The 18958-nt window shown below is 37.9% G+C and overlaps 1 protein-coding gene across 1 annotated transcript in view; it reads left to right on the plus strand.

Annotated features, from left to right (window-relative positions):
• The window catches only part of RFX6 (regulatory factor X6), a 55773-nt gene extending 43535 nt beyond the window's left edge, over positions 1 to 12238 (plus strand). The window contains exons 11-19 of the mRNA XM_047860112.1: positions 319 to 478; positions 1383 to 1527; positions 2746 to 2855; positions 4079 to 4196; positions 5622 to 5744; positions 6409 to 6615; positions 7798 to 8310; positions 9162 to 9374; positions 11980 to 12238. Of these exons, the coding sequence (XP_047716068.1) occupies positions 319 to 478; positions 1383 to 1527; positions 2746 to 2855; positions 4079 to 4196; positions 5622 to 5744; positions 6409 to 6615; positions 7798 to 8310; positions 9162 to 9374; positions 11980 to 12155 (1765 nt within the window). The 3' untranslated portion in view covers positions 12156 to 12238. The remainder of the gene's footprint in view (positions 1 to 318; positions 479 to 1382; positions 1528 to 2745; positions 2856 to 4078; positions 4197 to 5621; positions 5745 to 6408; positions 6616 to 7797; positions 8311 to 9161; positions 9375 to 11979) is intronic.
• Positions 12239 to 18958: the final 6720 nt, after the last annotated feature.

Genomic DNA, 18958 nt, shown 5'->3' on the forward strand with positions numbered 1-18958 from the left:
AATAAGGTATTATTTGTTGATTACTCTCTGCATGCCACATTTGACCAGAGAAATCTCCATGAGTTATTTTATGTAGTCCTAGTAATAATCCTGTGACATAGATACTAATCGTGTTCCCATTTAATAGATGAAGCCAGAACTTGAGGACATTGAGTATTTTGACCAAGGTGATAAATGGCAGACCTAGGCTGCATCCATCAGACTTCAAAGTCATGTTCTTGGAATCACAGAATAATAGCATACCTCCATTAAACTACATTTATTTAATGCATTTTGAACAATTTAGCATTTAATACATAAGTCTTTTTGTGTGTGTAGCTTATTAGCAGATATAAGAAATTTTGCTAAAAATTGGGAACAGTGGGTTGTTTCCTCTTTGGAAAACTTGCCAGAAGCTCTAACTGACAAGAAGATACCTATCGTGCGAAGATTTGTATCTTCTCTCAAACGGCAAACATCTTTCTTACACCTTGCTCAGGTATGTTGGTATTTGAGTCACCAAATTAAAAAAAAAAAAACCCTCTGGTAGCAAAGAGCAAGAAATTTTCAGAGATTGAAGACTAAGTAGACAGTTAAATGTAATGTGAGACCCCAGAGTGAATGCTAGAATAGAAAAAGGACATTAGTGGGAAAACTGATGGAAATTTGAATTATGTCTGTAGTCTATCTACCAGTGTTATACCAATGTTAATTTCCTGACTTGGGCAATAAACAATGGTTAGATAAGGTGATAACAATAGGAGAAGGGGGATAGGGAGAATATGCAAATATTCTGCACTATCTTTCCTCCTTTTCTGTAAATTTAATATATTTCAAAATAAAAAGTAAAAAAATGCAAAATTTCTGAGTGCAATGTAAAATGCAAAGTAGTTCTTTGCATTATGAATCCAGTTAATAAAAATTAAGGTTGTGGGGAATGAGCCCATGTAATATTTGATGTGAAACCCACAAACAACACATTTTAAACACATGATTTGGATCTCTTAAATAGGGAGAAAAAAAGTAATTCTTAAATTAGGATTACAGGTTTGTATATTGTTAAAAAATATATTTCCCCTCCTCTCAAATGATTGTTTGCTTTGTGGAAGTTTTTAGCCCCCTAAATTTTAAAAGACTTGATTGGGCTAGTTCCAGATAAGAAGCGTAACATTGTAAAATCCTTCTTGTATGACCGTGAATTAAAAAATTCATTTTCTAGTTCCAAAAATAGTTTTTAAAGCTTTAACAGAGATGGTCATGAGTCTCAGCTATTGCTTTTAGTTTTAAAATAAAGCATTTGTGATACTTTTGTCTCAAGGAACTATTTCTCTAGAAGCCAAAACTTTTCTTTAGATAGACTCTTGATAATATAGTTTAGTGTCTTTTTTACTTTCTTTATGCAGATTGCCAGACCAGCTCTCTTCGACCAGCATGTTGTGAATTCTATGGTATCTGATATTGAAAAGGTTGACTTGAATAGTATTGGATCGCAGGCCCTTCTCACCATTTCTGGCAGCACAGACACTGAATCAGATATCTACACTGAACGTAAGTCTTCTTCCTGTTTAGAGCTGGGTCTGTCAATTCCTTGGCACAAGTGACATCTTGGTTTCGGCTCAGGTCATGATCGCCCGGTTCGTGAGTTTGAGCTCCACATCAGGCTCTGTGCTGACAGTGTGGAGCCTGCTTGGGATTGTCTCTCTCCCTCTTTTTCTGTCTCTCTATACTCTCTCTCTCTCTCTCTCTCTCTCTCTCTCTCTCTCTCTCTGTGTCTGTCTCTAATAAACAAACATTAAAAAAATTTTTTTAAAAGAAATAACCAAAAAAGTAAAAAATAAACAAAAGAAAAAAAGAAATAACTTGGCAATAATGAACATGTTTTTGAGTGTTATGAGCTCTCTTCCAACTTTATATGCATACACATTTCCGTGTGTTTTACACTGTTAGCATCATATGGTATATGATGCATATCAAAATGATGTCTCAATATAATGCTGTTTTTCAAAGCAGAAATTACCTGCGCAGGTTTGGACAATCTGACAGAGTTAGCAAGCTAATATGTGTGACTAGACTACCAGGTTCTATTTTCAAGGGACAGCAATCCACTATTTCCCCATCCTCTCTCTCCAAAAAGACAAAGTGTAGCCTCCAATAGGCTGTTGCACAAGTGATAGGCTGCTCTCTGGGGTGGTCCAACATCAGCCCTGCTTTCTGTTTCCTAGTATAAAATTGTATTACCCTTTGGGGTTCAGTAAACTTCAAATTCTTTAATAAACAGTAGTTCTAAATGGCCCCTTTAACTTTTATAAGATGAAAGATTATTCATGTAAGTGGCTCAGTTCCACAGTGCAGAATTTAATTTTGGCTAAAGATAAAAGTAGTTCAGAAAGCAGGAAATCAACACGTTTAGCTTATTTCATTCATCAGCTTTCAATGAAGCTGTTGCATTTAATGAAAGCTTTGGACTCAGAATGAATAATCAACTATACTGACAACTTACTCTTCCCCAGTATATACATGCTTATATAATACATAAGCCTATATTTCAATATGTGCCAAAATACATACACTTATTATTAAAATGTTGAAGAGTAAAAACTAAGGATTTTTTGCTCCTTGTTCTCAGGATATGAAATAATTTGTTTAACACATTTAATTTATTCTGTCTTTCCCTTTTATGCTACAAAATTCTTAAATGATTCCTAGTTTTAGGTTTTCTCTTGAGTTCAAAGTAGAGTAATATTCTGCTTTCTTTTTTCATTTTAGATGATTCTATCACAGTGTTCCAAGAACTGAAAGATCTTCTTAAGAAGAATGCCACCGTGGAGGCTTTTATTGAATGGTTGGATACCGTGGTAGAGCAGAGAGTTATTAAGGTATTTTTCAATGACAGATTCAGAAAATAAAATTTTTCTTAGTAGTAAATGCTAAACTGGTAATTCCTTGAATGATGGGGGAGGGGTGATAGTCTGTGTGTAAAAATGCCTTGAAAAGCTCTTGAAGACTTGCAAATAAGGTGGCCCAAATATCAAAATTCGGAATAGACCAGATTTGAGAGTGTTGGGCATAGATTCAATTCTATTCATCATTTCTTGACAAAGAACTACAAGACACTATGCATTCCCTGTCAGTCAGTACAGTTACAGCTGAGTAATATAGGTGGTGAAAGATAAAAGCCGAAAAGATCTGGGGCGCCTGGGTGGCTCAGTCGGTTAAATGTCCAACTTTGGCTCAGGTCATGATCTCACCACTCATGAGTTCGAGCCCCGCATCGAGCCGCGTGTTGAGCCCCACATCGAGCCCCGCATCAGGCTCTGTGCTGACCGCTCTGAGCCTGGAGCCTGCTTTGGATTCTCTGTCTCCCTCTCTCTCTCTGCCCCTCCCCTGCTCACACTTTCTGTCTCTCTCAAAAATAAGTAAACATTAAAAAAATTTTTTTTAAAGCTGAAAAGATCTGACCCTTCTCTAAAAAGCAAATTTTCATAAATGCTGACAGAAAATGTGGTTTTTAGTATTTGCATTTTTAAATTCTGGGAGTGCAGTATTTTGTATTTTCTGTGTTTTTTCAACTCTTTCAGTTAACCTGCAAGTCAATCCATCATGAAACAAGGCAATAAGAGCAAATATATCCATCACTAGTTGGTGTTAGCCATTCTGTATCAAGGAAACTGGTTATATTGTAGGGACTTTTCTTTTCCTCCTGGAAGGAAAACAGATTATCATTCAGGACCAGAGAAGTCAGAGTTAATCATTCACAGAAATATATAACCCTTCTTTCACACTTCACCTTCTGTTCTTTTTAAAGTTCTGTCAAAGGAAAATGAAGAGATGAAGTATTTTGTAAATTATTTCATTGTGTTGTCTGATTCTGCTAGGTAACAAAACCATACAGAATAAAGATCTATCAACCTTAAAAATCACAGCAAAGACAGACTAAAATTAAAATCCCTGGACAGATCATTATATCTGATAAAATAAATTGCATGTCATGCCATCTGTCCATTTGTCAGACAGCTTATCAACCTCTTGATTTTATGCAGGATGCATGTAGTAATGAGATGACAGATTTTATAGTTTCATTTTGTTCCTTTACTTGTAGACCAGCAAACAAAATGGAAGATCATTAAAGAAGAGGGCTCAAGACTTTCTGCTCAAGTGGAGTTTTTTTGGTGCTCGAGTAATGCATAACCTCACCTTGAACAATGCATCCAGTTTTGGTATCCTAAGTGCTTTATAAAGCTCTTCCTATCTGAATACATAATTCACTTTCCAGTCACATTTCCTATCAGTTTTTAAACGTGTGGCACTGTTACTGCTCAAATCTGACTGTCAAGCCATAGAGAATGGTAGGTAGGAGCCTGGGTTTTGGAGTCAGACTGCATGCAGAGTTAAATCCTAACACTGCTTCTCTCTGGCTTGGGTTTTTACCCCCCAAGTTGGTCAAAGAGGATGAATATTCCTTTTGCTGGGTTGTATTGGCACTTTAGTGAGACAATATATATAAAAACACAGTCTAGTACCCGGTGAACACTTCTAGAATGGCAGCTATTATCATTACATCCCATCAGTGCTTGGATAATTTTTTTTTTGTTAGACAGGCAAGAAACAGTAGTTAGTACATGATTTTCCAAAGGCACCAACTTCAATATGGCAATTTTTTGCATCTTTTTCAGGAACTGCATAGCTGCAGTCAAAGAGCAGCTGAGAAGACATGCTTTCATATGTTTCTGAAACCTCTTTCCTGATTGATTTGACTTGTGAAACAAACTGAGTCAAGTTAGCTCTTTTAAAAATTGAATATCTTCCTTTTTCCAAAATTTCTGGGATTCTTAGTTTGCAGCTATAATGCTGTCTTGTGGACAGTACTCCTGCATTTAGCTTTCCAAGAAATCTTTACATTATAAAATAGGTTACAGTTTACTAAGTTGTTTTTATTTAATCCTCAGTGGAATTAGATAAAATCAGTGAACTTGTATTGAAGGATGAACAAAATGTATTGAGCCTATTATTTGAAATATCTTGGTTTTGTGTGAGGTTTCTTAAAACATACCACACTGAAGCCTGACTTTATTATGAAAACAGACTTTTGTTGGGAAATCTCTTCAAAGAAGTTTAAGGTTTTCCAAGACAACTTCCAAATGAAAATAACTCTCTTGGTTTTTTGAAACCAAAGGGAACTTTGTTTCAGGCTAGAAAGACATCTTACTTGATACCTTTTTCAGACCCATGGTGGCCATTGTCTAATTATTTAGTACAAAGTCAACAGAAATACAGCAGAGTAGAGCTCATTCTCCTCAGGTTAAAGCTTATCACACTCCAATGTGTGCCCTCTTAAAGCATAAAGCATGTCTCACTTTCATCCGTATTTTCCTTTGATGTAATTAGCGGCCAAAGAGCTGGCAGGACAGTATACACAGTGAGCTGGGCAGGCAGTACACAGAAAGATTAGAGACCCAAGTTAAGCATGTTGGTCTTAGCAGGTCATTTAAAGTCCAACAAGTATTTGTTTATTTCAGTTGCTCCTTGTAAAGTGTTGTGAGATGGTCACAAAGATAACTCGACTTCTCTCTTTCTCTTTCCTTCTCCTTCTCTCCCTCCTTTCATCTCACATTGTCCTCTCCCTCTTCCCATCCACAAACAAGGTTCTTTCCATTTGATCCGAATGCTTCTTGATGAATACATTCTCCTTGCCATGGAGACCCAGTTCAATAATGACAAAGAGCAGGAGTTACAGAATTTATTGGACAAGTATATGAAGAATTCAGGTAATTTAAAATGTATACTTTGTTTTACGTATTTCTGTATTTAAACCCAAGTTCGAGAATTTGTAAGCACACATTGTGTGGGGCTATAACAGTCTCAGAGTTTTTTCCCCAGGCGTGTTACTACTAACACAGTATATTAACACCATTGGAGCACTATTTTTTCTCTCCACCATTTATACTTAGAGTAGTCAGAGGAATTTACTGGAAGTTCTAAAGGATATGAAATCAATTAAGGTAGCTAGGTGATTAAAATAAAAAAAATAATCAGAATTAAAGACAACACCTGTGGTACACACCTTATAAATGGTGTAGAAAGAAGTTCTATGGGAGCTTAAAGAAGGAAGAGAACATGTCCATTTGGGATGTGATGACTTGCATTTTGACGACTGTCCACTCTTGGGGCGGGGGCGGGGTGGTGGTTGGCGGCCTTCAGAACACGCCTCACACTCACAAAGGTACAGGTAGCAACAACAGCAAAAATCCAGCACCACTGCCAAGACCAGAGATGTGCCAGCCTTGTTTCCCATGGCACATATTTCCCCGGAGTTTCCAGATTTGTGACATGACCCTAGAGCGTTTTCAGTTTCCTTTTCTTGGGCTTACATACTAGGAATATGGGAATGACGTTAGCTTTCCTGTTAAGAAAAAAAAAAAATCTTTCCAGATGCAAGTAAAGCTGCCTTCACTGCTTCTCCGAGTTCTTGCTTTCTGGCCAACCGTAATAAAGGGAGCACTGTTCCCAGTGACACTGTGAAGAATGAAAGCCATGTGGAAACACCCTATCTTCCTCTATCATCCAGTCATCCTGGAGGCTTACCCTCTGCTCTACACCCATTTCCTGCTGGGAATACAGACACCATGCCGCTCGCAGGTACATTGGGAAACATTTGCGCTTCAGTGCATCTCACAGGAGCCTATTCCTGTGTGTTCTTCAAAACTGGTGACCTTCAGGCATTCAAAGAGTAAACAAGACTTGTCTTACCTAACTTGCATGAAAGCTTTGTAAAGTTTCTGTGATTTTCAACATTTTTCATTCACATTTTTATCAATGCCATTATTAACATAGGTACCACACTGTGACATGCTCTCTCAGTTATATCAGAAATACGAATAGTTATCTTCATTAAGTGGAAGAAAAAATTAGATTAGGTACACATAAAGTCCTGAAGATGCTTTGGGAGTCAAAAAACTGGGCCTCTTATTTGTTTTTGGCTTTTGAGGAGACTGTTTCTCCTCCATTAAAAAGTAGATTTGGCCATTTTAGAAAACCATTACAATAATTTTCATCTTTGGTCTAGCATCCCCTTTGTATCAATCCGAATGTTAAGTGGCTGGAACTCACTACTAGATGATATTTTACGTCTGCTTCTTGCATTATGTCTTTTCTGAAATATATAACTTCATTGGACACACAGAATTTTAAACCTGGGAGGGCCTTATAGTTCAGGGGCCCAATTCCACCAGTGGAAAATCAAACACCCTCAGAGTGGGTGGCATTCATAACTCGTTGTTGATCAGGGGTGTTTGCGTGATGTTTTGAATTGGCTTGCTTTGAAGCCATGGGCATTTTGACACTATTGCCTTTTTCTGTTATCCTAAAAATCAAACCATTTAACATTCAGTTTGTTTTTTTAATTATGGGGAATTGTGAAGAGCAGATCCCTTGACTTTCCCAAGCTTGAGCTCTAACCATCTTCATACCCATGGAAGCATGAAACCATCGCAGACTTAGGTTCATAGTGACTAACTTCAAAACACTTCACTATTATTGCTTCTCGGCCTTTTGGCCATGATCAAGTGTAAAACACTTCAGTATTGTGAAATATACATGTATTGTGATGGTGTCTTTTATTTATTTGTTTGTTTATTTTTTTGTGATGGTATCTTTTAAACCTAGGTTTTTAATGTTCCCCAGTTCTGTAATTTTTAGAGAGTAAGAATGAACCATTTTTTTTTAAAAAAGCATATTGATAAATCTTTTGAATAATTTTTAAAGATATGCATCCATCTATTTTTATATGCCACTTGTGAAGGCTCTGGTAATTTTTTCCAGGTCAAATGGACCTTTCCCAGAACACTGGTCATCTGATGACACCACCCATTTCTCCAGCCATGGCGAGCCGAGGAAGCGTCATTAACCAGGGACCAATGGCAGGAAGACCTCAAAGTGTGGGCCCAGTCCTGTCAGCTCCACCCCACTGCTCAACATTCCCAGAGCCCATTTATCCAACTCATCCTCAAACCAGCCATGACTTTTATGGGACCAACTCTAACTATCAGACTGTGTTTAGGGCACAGCCTCACCCCCCATCAGGAGTCTATCCTCATCGCCCAGAGCATGGTCGATGCATGGCCTGGAGTGAACAGCAGCTTTCTAGAGACTTCTTCAGTGGCAGCTGTGCTGGGTCTCCATATAATTCTCGACCACCTTCCAGCTACGGACCATCCTCACACAGCCAAGATTCACACAGTATGCAGTTTTTAAATACAGGAAGCTTCAATTTCCTGAGCAATGCGGGCGCTGCCAGCTGCCAAGGAGCAACATTGCCTCCTAATTCACCGAATGGTATTGAAATTTTTAAAGAATTTTTCCTGGCTTTTGAGATGGCAGTAAGACAAAATCAGACATTGAACTGAGCTCCACCTCTCTGAGTAGTATGCCATCCCACGTAAAGTTTCCAAAGATCATGGAATCTTAGACACTTGGAGCTAATTTCTTCCAGATACAATTCTTGTGTTTTTTTTTAAGTTGCCCTTTTAAATGCCACAAATGATGAAAAAAAATAGTATGTCAAACTGTATGTTTGAGATCTCCCTTAATAAGCCCAAAAGAAGAATGTTCTGTCCATTTTATTTGTAGTAAATAATGTTTCTTCCGGAGAACTAGCAGCAGATCATACAGATTAGGACAGAAACTGTGCCCCCTATTAGTCTGATAAAACACTTAAAGTTTAGGGAGTTGGAAAGGTCTGTGGACTTCTTTCTTCAGCCACCAATGCGGGTTCTGTGTCCTCTCTTCTAGATGTAGACCAGTCCTTCTCCCAGTAACATAAATCTGTAGATAAAATTGGTATTTGACAAGTAGTGTAATCTTTGTGAGAAGTTAGTAGTGCTTTTTTTCTTTATAGGAAGATCTTGTTAATTTAGATGAGGAAAATATGAGAGAGATGTAGTCTTAACATCTGAAAATTAATAATAGGATAAGTCCTTTGTATTTTTTTAAAAACAAAAAACCCCAGCAGAGTGAAGCGTATCCTTATACAAGCACAAATCCAACTCTATAGTAAAGATGGATGTGAATGTAATATTTATAATATGGCATCTTTAGGCCCCTCCCTATTATCTTGTCCCTTTTTTCATTCCTGGAATATTCTTTGTAGTATGTTAACAATACATTCCTGACTTTTTCTGTTGTAGGATACTATGGAAGCAACATAAACTACCCAGAGTCTCATAGACTCGGATCGATGGTGAACCAACATGTTTCTGTCATCAGCAGTGTTCGCTCACTGCCTCCCTACAGTGACATCCACGATCCACTTAACATTTTAGATGACAATAGTAGAAAGCAGACCAGCTCATTTTACGCAGACACATCACCATCAGTTGCGTGTCGAACTCCAGTAGTAGGTAAATTATGTTAGTAGTTCTTGAAAACATTTTAAAAGGCTGCTGACCTCAGGTAGGTAGTCTTACTTTGGAGGGTGACTATTGAGATAAACCTGGAGGTCATATTCCTACAAGTGATTCATCACTTTGGATCGAAAGTCATATTTTTGTGTCTGTTGGTAACAGTCTCCCCTTTCTCAGTCTGTTGGTCACTCTGCAACCCACTGCTAAATCTCTTATTCTTTCAAAAAAGTAGCTGGCACCTATTATGTATGCAAAACATGAATATAATCTGTCAAATGCAGTCTAAAAGACTTTAAGTTTTTTTATTTTTTTTAACGTTTATTTATTTTTGAGACAGAGAGAGACAGAGCATGAACGGGGGAGGGTCAGAGAGAGAGGGAGACACAGAATCTGAAACAGCTCCAGGCTCTGAGCAGTCAGAACAGAGCCCGACGCGGGGCTCGAACTCACGGACAGTGAGATCGTGACCTGAGCCCAAGTCGGACGCTTAACCAACTGAGCCACCCAGGTGCCCCTAAAAGACTTTAAGTTTTACGAGGGCAGTAATGATGTCTTTTTCTCACTCTCTCCTGTTCACGGTTGGACCCAGGGACAGTGCCAAGAGGTATCTTTGGACCCCATAATCTCCACTAGTACCCTAAAACCACTCCAAGTTTTAAAAAATGGTGATTTGTGATAGAGTTTGCTGTCATTTTCTCAATTGTATATAAAATGTGATTAGACAGCTCTGTAGAAAATGCTATTTTTATTGCTCTGTTACATATAGTTTAAGTAAAAATGAGCAAAACGGTGTGTTTGCCATAAAGTCCCCTAGCATCTTTTTCCAACCAGGTTGCTGTCCCTGGGAAAATCCTGCAACTTGTACTTGTACAATTTGTACATCAACAGCACCCAGTAAAGTGTCTATCACTTGATAGGAACTCCATACATCAGTGAGTTGAAAAAGGGGGCAAAAATATATGTATAGATTTAATTTCCAATATGGCTAATAAGGGATCACAGGGCAAGTATATATGCATGTAAGTATCAAGGCAGAGTGTTAATGTTTATATGAGATGGTTGAAATCTTCCAATGGAATAGATTTCAAGCTAGCTGGAGTAAAGGCCATTGACACCCAGCTGGAGCATAAGGGAAAATAAGATAAATTCCATCTCTCCTCTCTCAGTGTGCTTTTCCAATAACTCAATAGGAAGCACTTCTTCCCTTCCCGTGACCATCACAGATGCTCCCTGAGCAGAGTCTAGCAGCTCATCTCATGCTATCTGCAGATGGTCATTGCTTCTAGGTTACTCTAATGAAGCAGAAAATTCCACTTCAGGAAGTTTCCTCACCGTGAGACTAAAATGTACTGTGTTGCTATTGTTACTATTAGTTCTGTTTACTCGTAGAGATAGTGGAAGCTTTGATGGAACATAGCTTGGGTGTAGGATGGATTCTAAGCTTTAGTTGTCAGAGCTGGCTTACAAGTAAATAGCAAAGAGGGCTTCTGAGTGAAAAAAGGGAACAGAGTAAGTGGGTAAGTAGTGCGAGGGAACTTAGGACCCACTCTATGTTTCCTTAGTTAGAAAACCTAGTTTCCAGGGACAGAGAAGATGGTAGTTAGAAAAATGAGAAAAACAGCAATGAGAAGCCAGCAACCATACATGAAGGAAATGTAGTGTCAGAGAGCCAGGTGGTCAAATTTTTGAGAACCAACTACTGTGTGCCAAACTTCATTCTAAGTTTGAGGTTATGGTGGTGATCAGACAGAGTTCTTGCCTCTAAGAAGTTTACCTTCTAGGAAGGAGAGATTAAGGGATGATTATATAGACAAATGCAGAAAAAAAAAGATAGTGTCAGGTACTCTGAAGTCAGTTAAATAGGGTAAAATGACACATGGTTATGGAGAAACTGCTTTTGGTAAGATGGTTGGGAAAGGAATCCTGAGGCAGAGATATTAGAGTTGAAAGTTGAGTGATTAGGAGGCGATGACTTGAAGGTCTGATGGTGGAGTGGTGGCAGAAGAGATGACAAGTGCACAGTCTCTGAAGTGGGAACAAGGAAAACTGAGTGGGCAGCAAGGCCAATGTGCTTTGAGCATGGTGAATGAAGACAGTAGAGTAAAATCAATCAGAAGGCAGAGACCAGTTCACAGAAGACATTGCAAACCAGGGCAAAGAGCTTGGATTCTATTCTAAGAGTGGGGGGAAGTCTTTGTAGAGTTTGAGAACAGCAACAATTTGATGTATACATCAGCAGCATTATCCTGGCTGTTCCCTGCAGAATGAGAGGGTGGGGCAAAGGTGACAGTCCTAAGACTAGTTAGGAGGCGGCTGTGTGGGTCCAGATAAGAGAACATGGGGGTTTGAATAATTGAGGAAGTGTGGATGGAAAGAGGAAGTAGACTGGGGATATATTTTGGTGATAAAGTTGTCTGAATTTAAGTTTGAAATAGAGTTTTCTTTGTGAAATGTGTAGAAGTCAAAACAATTTCTAGGAAAATAGCATAGATATGGGTGATAAATGCAAAAATAAATACAGGAGGCTTAAAATGAGTGGCACTTGGAAAGGAAAAAAAAATGTCAGTCAATATTCAATTGCTGATTACATTTTCCCTTACAGCATCCAGCTTGCAAACCCCAATTCCTTCCTCCTCATCCCAATGTATGTATGGAGCTTCCAATCAGTATCCAGCTCAAGAGACCTTGGATTCCCATGGAACAAATGGTAGAGAAATGGTGTCCTCTTTACCACCCATCAACACTGTGTTCATGGGAACAGCAGCTGGAGGCACTTAAACCAACAATGTTGAGTGAGGATTGAAACTAAGAATCTCTACTGCTCAAGTATTGTTCATTCAGATTGCCATCAGGGTAAAGAAAATGGAATATACAGTGGCAGGACATTGTTTTCAAGTCACTGGTACAAAACTATGGACAACTCCATGATGAATGGAGATACTTGCAGACTTTGCCTTGCACGCAAATTGTTTAAAATGTGATCTCGTTATTAATTATAATTTCAAACATTATCAAATTGAACCACTGGAGCTTTGAAGATGCAAACATTTCAGCTATGAAGATTTAATATTTTGCTTCCTAATTTATTGAAAATCTGTGTGCTGCTTCATCTTTGGTCTATAAAAAGAAAAAATTATTTAATACCTTTAAAATACCTTTAATTTATTAGGGTCTCAGAATCATTGTTTACTATCCCTTATTTGACAAAAAGTCAAGTGTGTGTGTTCTACCTCCTGTGGAAATGTTTACAAGGTCAAGACTTAATTCAATTCAGCCTAGACCAAAGTTGCTTGACTTTCAATCCTGTGCATTAGTGTGATGAGTTCTGTTACATAGCAGTATTCCAATTCTATGTAACTGAACGGAGATTATGATTCCTTTCCCTCTTTATTTAAGAAAGGTAAGAAGAAATGAAAGAAATAAAGTATGAAAATATTTTTAAATCCTTGATTGCTCTTAGAACTGTTACTGTTTCTGAAGAATGCTTAGGATTCACAGGCAAAGTTCCTTTGGATACTGAATTAAAGAATAAAGCTGGTTGGTGAAAACATCATAATTCAAGAATATTTTCATATCATATCCATGCATATAAATATAAGGAAATTGTGGCTTATAGACCATTTGAACTTCTAAAGATTTAGAAGCAGTCTTTAATCAAGTACTTGGCTTATAAACTAAGAGTGAATGAGTGTTCAAGGACCATCTGAATGCAAAGAGAAATTCAGAAGTGAGGAATTCATTCCATACGAGTTAATAGAATTTGATACACCATCTATCTAGGTCTGTTTCCTTTTCATTTTTGTATATCTTAGCTGAACGGTCTGTTGCAAGACTCATGGCCTGTAATGGGAGACCTCCATTAACTTCACAGGCTTTTCCTACAGTCATATGACAGGACTTATATTATTTGTATTAAGGATTGGGTTATACTATGAGCTCCGAGTACATTTTTAAAGGATTTGTAAGCCCCAAATACCCATTATACATCATGATGTAATTTGGTGAAGACAAACTGCAGATTGTTTTCAGAAAGCAATAAACAAATTAATTGTGGACTTCTCAGAGTGTTGCTACCATTTGCTTAGTAGCATGTAGTTTATGAGCTAATTAATTGAGCAGAAAATTCTGCAACAGTAACAAATGATGAGAAATAGGAATAAATGTTCTATGATTTGTAGTAATATTGTAAGAATACAAAGGAGAGTGAAATTATGAAGGGCTTGGACTGAAGTGAAAAGCAAAACAGCTTTAAGAAATGTTTGGACATAAGTCTTGAAAATTAAGAGCCAAATTTCCACCATATACTAATTACATATATACTCAGCATCTATTTTACATCAGGCACATTGAAAAATGCAAGTTGAAAAGATGAAAGTGAAAATACGACTGTAAAAAAAAACCCTGCCAATGCCTTTGGTAAGTTCTGATATGATGAAGAAGGGGTGATGCGATAGGAAGTAAAAGCTCATTGAAGATTTTTGAGTAAAAAGTAATATGGGACATGATGTTTAAGGAACAGCCAGCAGCAGCTGGAAAGGGAGGAGGACCAGACAGGAGAGGAACTAGCCCAAGAATGGGCTATTTGAGAGGCTATTTCTCTCATCCAGATGTCCAGCAGGTAAGTGCAGAGACTACATGGAAGCAGAGTGAAAGGAGCAGGAAAAAGAAATTTCAAAGAAGCATAAGCATCATTTAGTACAATTAAAGGATTGGTGACTGAGGGAGATATCAGGAATTAAAAAGGAATATGTTAGGGGCGCCTGGGTGGCTCAGTCGGTTGAGCATCCGGCTTCGGCTCAGGTTGTGATCTCGCAGTTTGTGAGTTCGAGTCCCAGGTCGAGCTCTGTGCTGACAGCTCGGAACCTGCTTCGGATTCTGTGTCTCCTCCTCTCTCTGCCCCTCTCATGCTCTGTCTCTCTCTGTCTCTCAGTAATAAATAAACATTAAGAAAATTAAAAAAAAAAGGAATATGTTAGTAGTGGCGCTAAAGTTTTCTTTAACCCTGTTTGCAAAGCATTTCAGTATAAATAGTTGGCCCTGGATTGGTAACCCCTTCATAGATGAGGGAAAATTATATGGAGCAGGGAGAAGTGCAGAAGAAAAGTAAACATTATCTCTGGGTTTCATGTACAATGACAAGGTGCTAAATTTTGACATCAGGAAGACTAACTTGCTCTTTTCCCCAAGCAGTGGGACTTGGGTTTATGTCTATTAGATGTATAATAGCGTTTCTTATTGTGGGCACTACTGGCTTTCAGGCAGGACAATTCTTTGTTCTGCAGGATCATTCTGCATATTGCACAAGATTTAGTATCCCCGGCACTCAAACACCAAAGCACTCCACTCACCCAGCCTTGCGACAACTAACAACATCTGTGTTTCCAAATGCCTCTGGAGAGGTGGTGCCATTCCTGCATGAATTAAAAGTGACAGCGTCATTAATTTTACTTAGAAGGAGCTTGAGACATTTAATACCTTCCTGCCTTTCAGCTGCACTCATCATTCTAGAATTGCTTCCTTCATGGATCTAAACTTTGGATGCTCAAGGCTTTTTCTGGTATTCTTCAGGTTAATTTTAATATAGTTAAAGGATCTTAGCCTAGCTTTCTAGTGTTTCTGTTTTTAAAAGTAAATCAAGTAATTTTTAGAAGTTGTGGACTATCAATTATAAAGAAGTGACCTGGGGGGCACCTGGGTGGTTCAGTCGGTTGAGTGTCCTGCTTTGGCCCAGGTCATAATCTCAGTTTGTGAGTTTGAGTCCCACATTGGGCTCTCTGCTGTCAGCACAGAGCCTACTTTGGATCCTCAATTCTCCACCCCTACCCCTTCCCCACTCATGTGCTCTCTCTCTCTCTCTCTCTCAAAAATAATAAATAAAAAAAGAAAAAAAGTGACCTGTTCAAGCTAATGCCTATGTGAAGCCCAAAATTAAGGGTAGAAATAAAAAAGGTAGAGGTTTAAATACTCTGTTCTTGGAGTGCTATCTTTCAAATCTTGTGTTTTAGTGGTTACTATAGATAAATGGCATAAGGAAAAATGAGCATTCCAAATAATTCGGTGGACTCAATCTAATTCAGAAACCAAGAGCTTATTTTATGACAGCTTGAAGAAAAACTAAAACCCAGCTATGTCATTAACATAGAATTACAGATCAAAGGAAATCTGATTTATTTTCCTCTCTCCAGGTGGTGGAGAAAAGTTAGAGCTCTCCTCAGTTACATGTTCCCAAGTATGCTTTCAGGTTAGAAAGGATTTTTTAAAAAATTATTTAAGCTAAATTCTAATTACAGTTGTGATGTAAAATCTTTCTCTTCGTTTCTGCTTTGAGAGAAAAAAGCCCGTGAGACTCTCGGGGTCGCCCATGTCAAGAACCCATTTTGGAAATGGGAAAGAGAATATTTTTTACTCACATGATAGCTAAAGACAGCCGGTGGGTGCACTGGCATTTAGTGTCAAGACCAGGGATGTGAATATCTTGCAGCGTGGGGGACAGATTTGCACAATGAAGAACTGTGGCAAGAAATAAAGCGAGTATCACTTCCATGGAGAAATGGAGTAGGCTGTGAGATGAATGTCCCCAAACTCTGACCAGTAATGGCACTCTACATTAAATAGTATCCAACTAACCCAATTAGATGATTTCTTCAGCTACTGTGACTATGAAACTCCTACACATAGCTTAGAGAAGCAAACAAACAGAAGAGTAGGACTAGAAGCAGGGAGAGAGAGAGAGGGAAGGAGAGCTAGAGACCAGCTTTGTGAGAGGGGTCCAGTAGGCAGCAATGGGTGGGCCCCTCTAAGAGGACACTGAGGCCACAGGTGCCTGGACCTAGACTCTAGAACACCAGAGCTGAGACTGTGCCATCCTGACCAGTGGGGCACAATGCCCAATTCTCTCCTGCTCTCCCAAATTTACCCTTGGAGCCCTTATTGACATGGTCTCCATTTAGCCATTCAGAGTACAGCTTCCCTGACTACAGTCACCAGTCCACAGCAGCATGTTCCTCTTCTTCAGAAAAACATGATAAACATCAAATTAGATAACCAGCAAACATGATAAACAGCAAACATCCCCGGTGATGTTTTCCAACCACTGAATTTATGCTCATAAATTTATGCTCAAACACAGTCCACAAAAACAGGACAAAGAATACTGCCAGGTAGTGCATTCTCCCCCACGGACTCCCCAAAAAAGAAAAAGAAAAAAGAGAAAGAAAGAAAAATGCTTTGAGATAAATGAATTCTGAAACCCAAACCCAAAGTTCCAATTTTTCAAAAAAGCAGGAGACAAATGAGAGTGATATGTATGAACTCCCTGGAAAGAGATATTACAGGTACTCAGATTTCTATATAACAGGAAGCAAATTAATTGTCCTACAAGTTTCACAATAACAGCTTTGAACTCTTATAAGGACTGGAGTAGCAAACTGTTCATACTGTATTTTGAAGGCAGATTCATAATCCCAGGTCAGTTAGAGAAATTTAAACAAAAACCTTCCAGAAAAGTAAACAATGGTGATTATGGCATACAGGACATTTTGTGCTTTGGGAAAGATAAGAAATGATGAGTTTATATAAAAGGTTATTGTACTATCTCATTCAATTATAGAATTCTAAATTAAATCCTCTAGTTTGTAAATGGCAGAGAACGCAACTTGTCTGTTCCAAAAGCACACTGCTTAAATGAAAAGAAAATAAATTTCAGTTACTCCTTGATTATAGGTGTTAGCAATGGCTGGAAATGATTGGTAGTTGCAATGAGTAATATATTCATTAATTTTGAGATATTTGATTACAAAATAAGGGCTTATCTCTGTTCTGTTTGGTAAAAAGGTTTTCAATTAGTTTTCTAATATCAAAATCTTATAAATAGTGCTTAATTTTTCTTCATCTTGGCTATATGATATTATGGTAGAAATGTTTCTTCTTATAAAAATAGTCTACTTCCAGAATGACCAAAGTAATTTAGGGTTTTTTTGTTTTGTTTTGTTTTTTGTTTGTTTTTGTTTTCGTTTTTTGTTTTTTGGCATCTAATCCAGTTGGAGAGATCTCTGATTTTCTTCTTTAAAATTCTCATGTAATAGGTATTACATGCAGATGTTTATGGGGATAAAATTAACCACTCATTAGATTGACTGTTTTACTTGTCATATCTAGAAGTTCTGTCTTAACTAGAAAGTTCTAGCTCTCTGTTCGTTCAATAGGATGGGAAGCTTTGGACATACATATAAATGTAGAATACTTCTAGATTCCTGTTCCTATTAAAAACCTTATCTCATTATTTACAAATATTTCATTTAATCTCAAGACTTCTATTTATTACTTGAATATTTTAATGAAATGTCTTGGTCATGTTCTTAGCCTTGGTTAGCTTTTTGTTAAGGAGTTAACATGTTGAAATTTCCAAGAGATATTCAATTTTATCCCACTTTAACAAATATGTCTGCTCATGCTGATAACAAGGATAAGGTCCCCCCCCCCCCCCCATGGATCTTACGGTTTATGAGGTAAGGCAGACATTAACTGTAACATCTACACAATTGACATTGTGAAAAGAAGTGAAGGTGGCTCAGAGAAATAATAATAAGAGTTGAGCCCATGGAGATGCCTCCAGGGCAGGGATGGGGTGGGGAGAGCTGGTCAGGGAAATGTCTTGCAGGAAGTGACATACTGAGACTAGAAGAATAAATGGAAAGCAGGTGATGTTGGGGAAGGAAGTGGTGGGGGTGGGGTGGGGGAGGGCTTGGCAGGCAGGCGGGATGAGTGTTCAGGACAGGAATGCAGCCTGTAAAGAACCTAGGGTTGGCAGAAGAGATGAAAAGATAAGGAGCACAAAGAGTTAGGAAGAGCAGCCAGAATGCATCTAGAGAGAAACTCCTGAAGCTTTCAAACTTTAATGATAATCATAGTGATTTAGTGATGAAACATGAGAAACATGATTATGAAGATACACAAAGTATTAGACAAGGCTGGTAGGAATGTCAAGCTGAGATTTTTATAAACTTTGAAATGCTAAAATATTTTCAACAAACACCATTGCTTTCCTAGAATCCACTACTAAAAATAGGCTTTAAGCCCCTTTTATGTCTTCTATGACAACACAAAATTAAGGAAATTAATCTTTTGGGGTTTTTTTAATTGAGATATAATTGCCACGTAACATTGTATTCGTTTTAGGTGTTGGTTTTCTTCATGAAGGTCTTAATTTGGTTCTCTTTTTAAAAATGATGTTTTCAGCCAATAAAATAATGTTTAATACAATTCTCTATTCCTTTTCACAAATTGAATCCCAGACTTTCTCCCATGAAAAAGGTATTTAAATATCAAGGAAGAAAAAAATTTGTTAATGCTTTCAAATGCATTTTCCTGTTTTGCTGATGTGACCCTAAAATTGAAGGGAACTAAAGGTGAAGAGAAGGTCAAAACCAAGATTCTCAGTGTGATGTGGTGACCTTACTTCTTAAAATAGATGTCATAGGGTCTTTAAGTGAGAATTGGGTGAGGAACACATTTACGAAAGTGAAAAATTAACTACTTAATATGATACCTGCCCTAAAGTAAAGAGAAACCATTGTTTTTAT

The sequence above is a fragment of the Prionailurus viverrinus genome, chromosome B2, assembly GCF_022837055.1.
Source record: "Prionailurus viverrinus isolate Anna chromosome B2, UM_Priviv_1.0, whole genome shotgun sequence".
Classification (NCBI taxonomy): domain Eukaryota; kingdom Metazoa; phylum Chordata; class Mammalia; order Carnivora; family Felidae; genus Prionailurus; species Prionailurus viverrinus.